This window comes from Brassica oleracea, unplaced genomic scaffold (genome assembly GCF_000695525.1).
Source record: "Brassica oleracea var. oleracea cultivar TO1000 unplaced genomic scaffold, BOL UnpScaffold03416, whole genome shotgun sequence".
Classification (NCBI taxonomy): domain Eukaryota; kingdom Viridiplantae; phylum Streptophyta; class Magnoliopsida; order Brassicales; family Brassicaceae; genus Brassica; species Brassica oleracea.
Genome location: NW_013619941.1, coordinates 1 through 1,200, shown reverse-complemented (window position 1 = coordinate 1,200; position 1,200 = coordinate 1). Strand labels below are relative to the sequence as shown.

Sequence of the window (1,200 nt, the reverse complement as noted above, 5' to 3'; positions counted from 1 at the left end):
GATGTGCAAACTCTGGATGCGTCTTATTGCACTCTCTGCAAGATCAAGAACAGCAAGTTGCCGAGCAAGAAGATTCAGTGGTACCTCCTTTAATGGACAGCCTCTCCACTGTATCCACTTGAGTTCAGATGGAAGACGTTCAAGATTCCCTGCCAGCTCCACATGATTAATCTGAAGGAGTCTCAACTTTGTCATTGGTACAAAAGGCTCTACAGGAATGGTGATCTCAGAGCTTTTTGGCTTTTCCTCTGCTGGAAATCCTATAAACTTATTCTTCAGGTAACTAAACACAGCTCTGATGCCTGGATTGTCATGTAGATTCCCCAACGCAATGTTCTCTGCACTTGGATCCGTTGCTAACTTCTTTTTAAAGTCAAGTACAATTCCTTGGATGGATGATGTTCCCTATCATCCATTACAGAACAAACATGAGAATGCAAATTATATATAATTGTAGATTTAAATAAACTACCTTCATATTGTTCAATACAGTCATGATTTCAGCACGGTCCCAGAGTCTACTCCGCATTCTAGCATCCCCAGGGGTTTCTTTAAGGTCTAACTGCCTTCCCATGTCTCGAATCTGATCATGCATCCAAAGATTCTCGTCTGACAAGAACTTAACAAGAGACTTCTGTCTGAGGACACTGAGAGCAGCCTCGGCGTTAAACCCACAACCATTCAGTACGTCGACGATTTCTTCTTTCGTTATCTGCATTTTAAGAAAGAGACAAGCAATATCCAGGAACACATTCTTCTCTTCATCGTCTAAAGAATCAAAACTCAGCTTCAGAACATCCTGAAGATTGCCTGGTTGAGTGTTTTTGAGCTTCTCTAGCTGATTTTGCCATTCTTTTGCCTCCTTCTTGTCATACAAAAGAGATCCAAACACTTCAAGTGCTAGTGGTAATAGTCCTGATATCTTGACAATCTTCTTGGACAGCTCTAGTAAACTCTCTGTTGGTTTTTCTTTCCTCAGTGAATGATAACTAAACAGCTTCAAGGCCTGCCCCTTATTCAAGCACCTGACTTCATACTTTTGCTTCACTAAGACCTTACTCAGAATATCTTCATCTCTTGTAGTGATGACTATAAGACTTCCTTCACTATACCAACTTCTTTCACCAACCAGCGCATCAACTTGGTCTACCTTATCAACATCATCTAAAACCACAAGAATCTTCTTCTCATAAACGCTCT

The 1,200-nt window shown here is 40.9% G+C and overlaps 1 protein-coding gene across 1 annotated transcript; it reads right to left on the bottom strand.

Annotated features, from left to right (window-relative positions):
- Positions 1-7: 7 nt before the first annotated feature.
- Positions 8-1,194, bottom strand: LOC106321866 (disease resistance protein RRS1-like; the record flags this gene model as incomplete). The annotated part of the gene is made up of 2 exons (XM_013760093.1): positions 473-1,194; positions 8-405 (listed from the first exon to the last, which is right to left on the bottom strand). Coding segments are annotated over exons 1-2 (644 nt in total), but the record flags the coding sequence as incomplete, so codon positions are not given.
- Between the last annotated feature and the right edge of the window lie 6 nt (positions 1,195-1,200).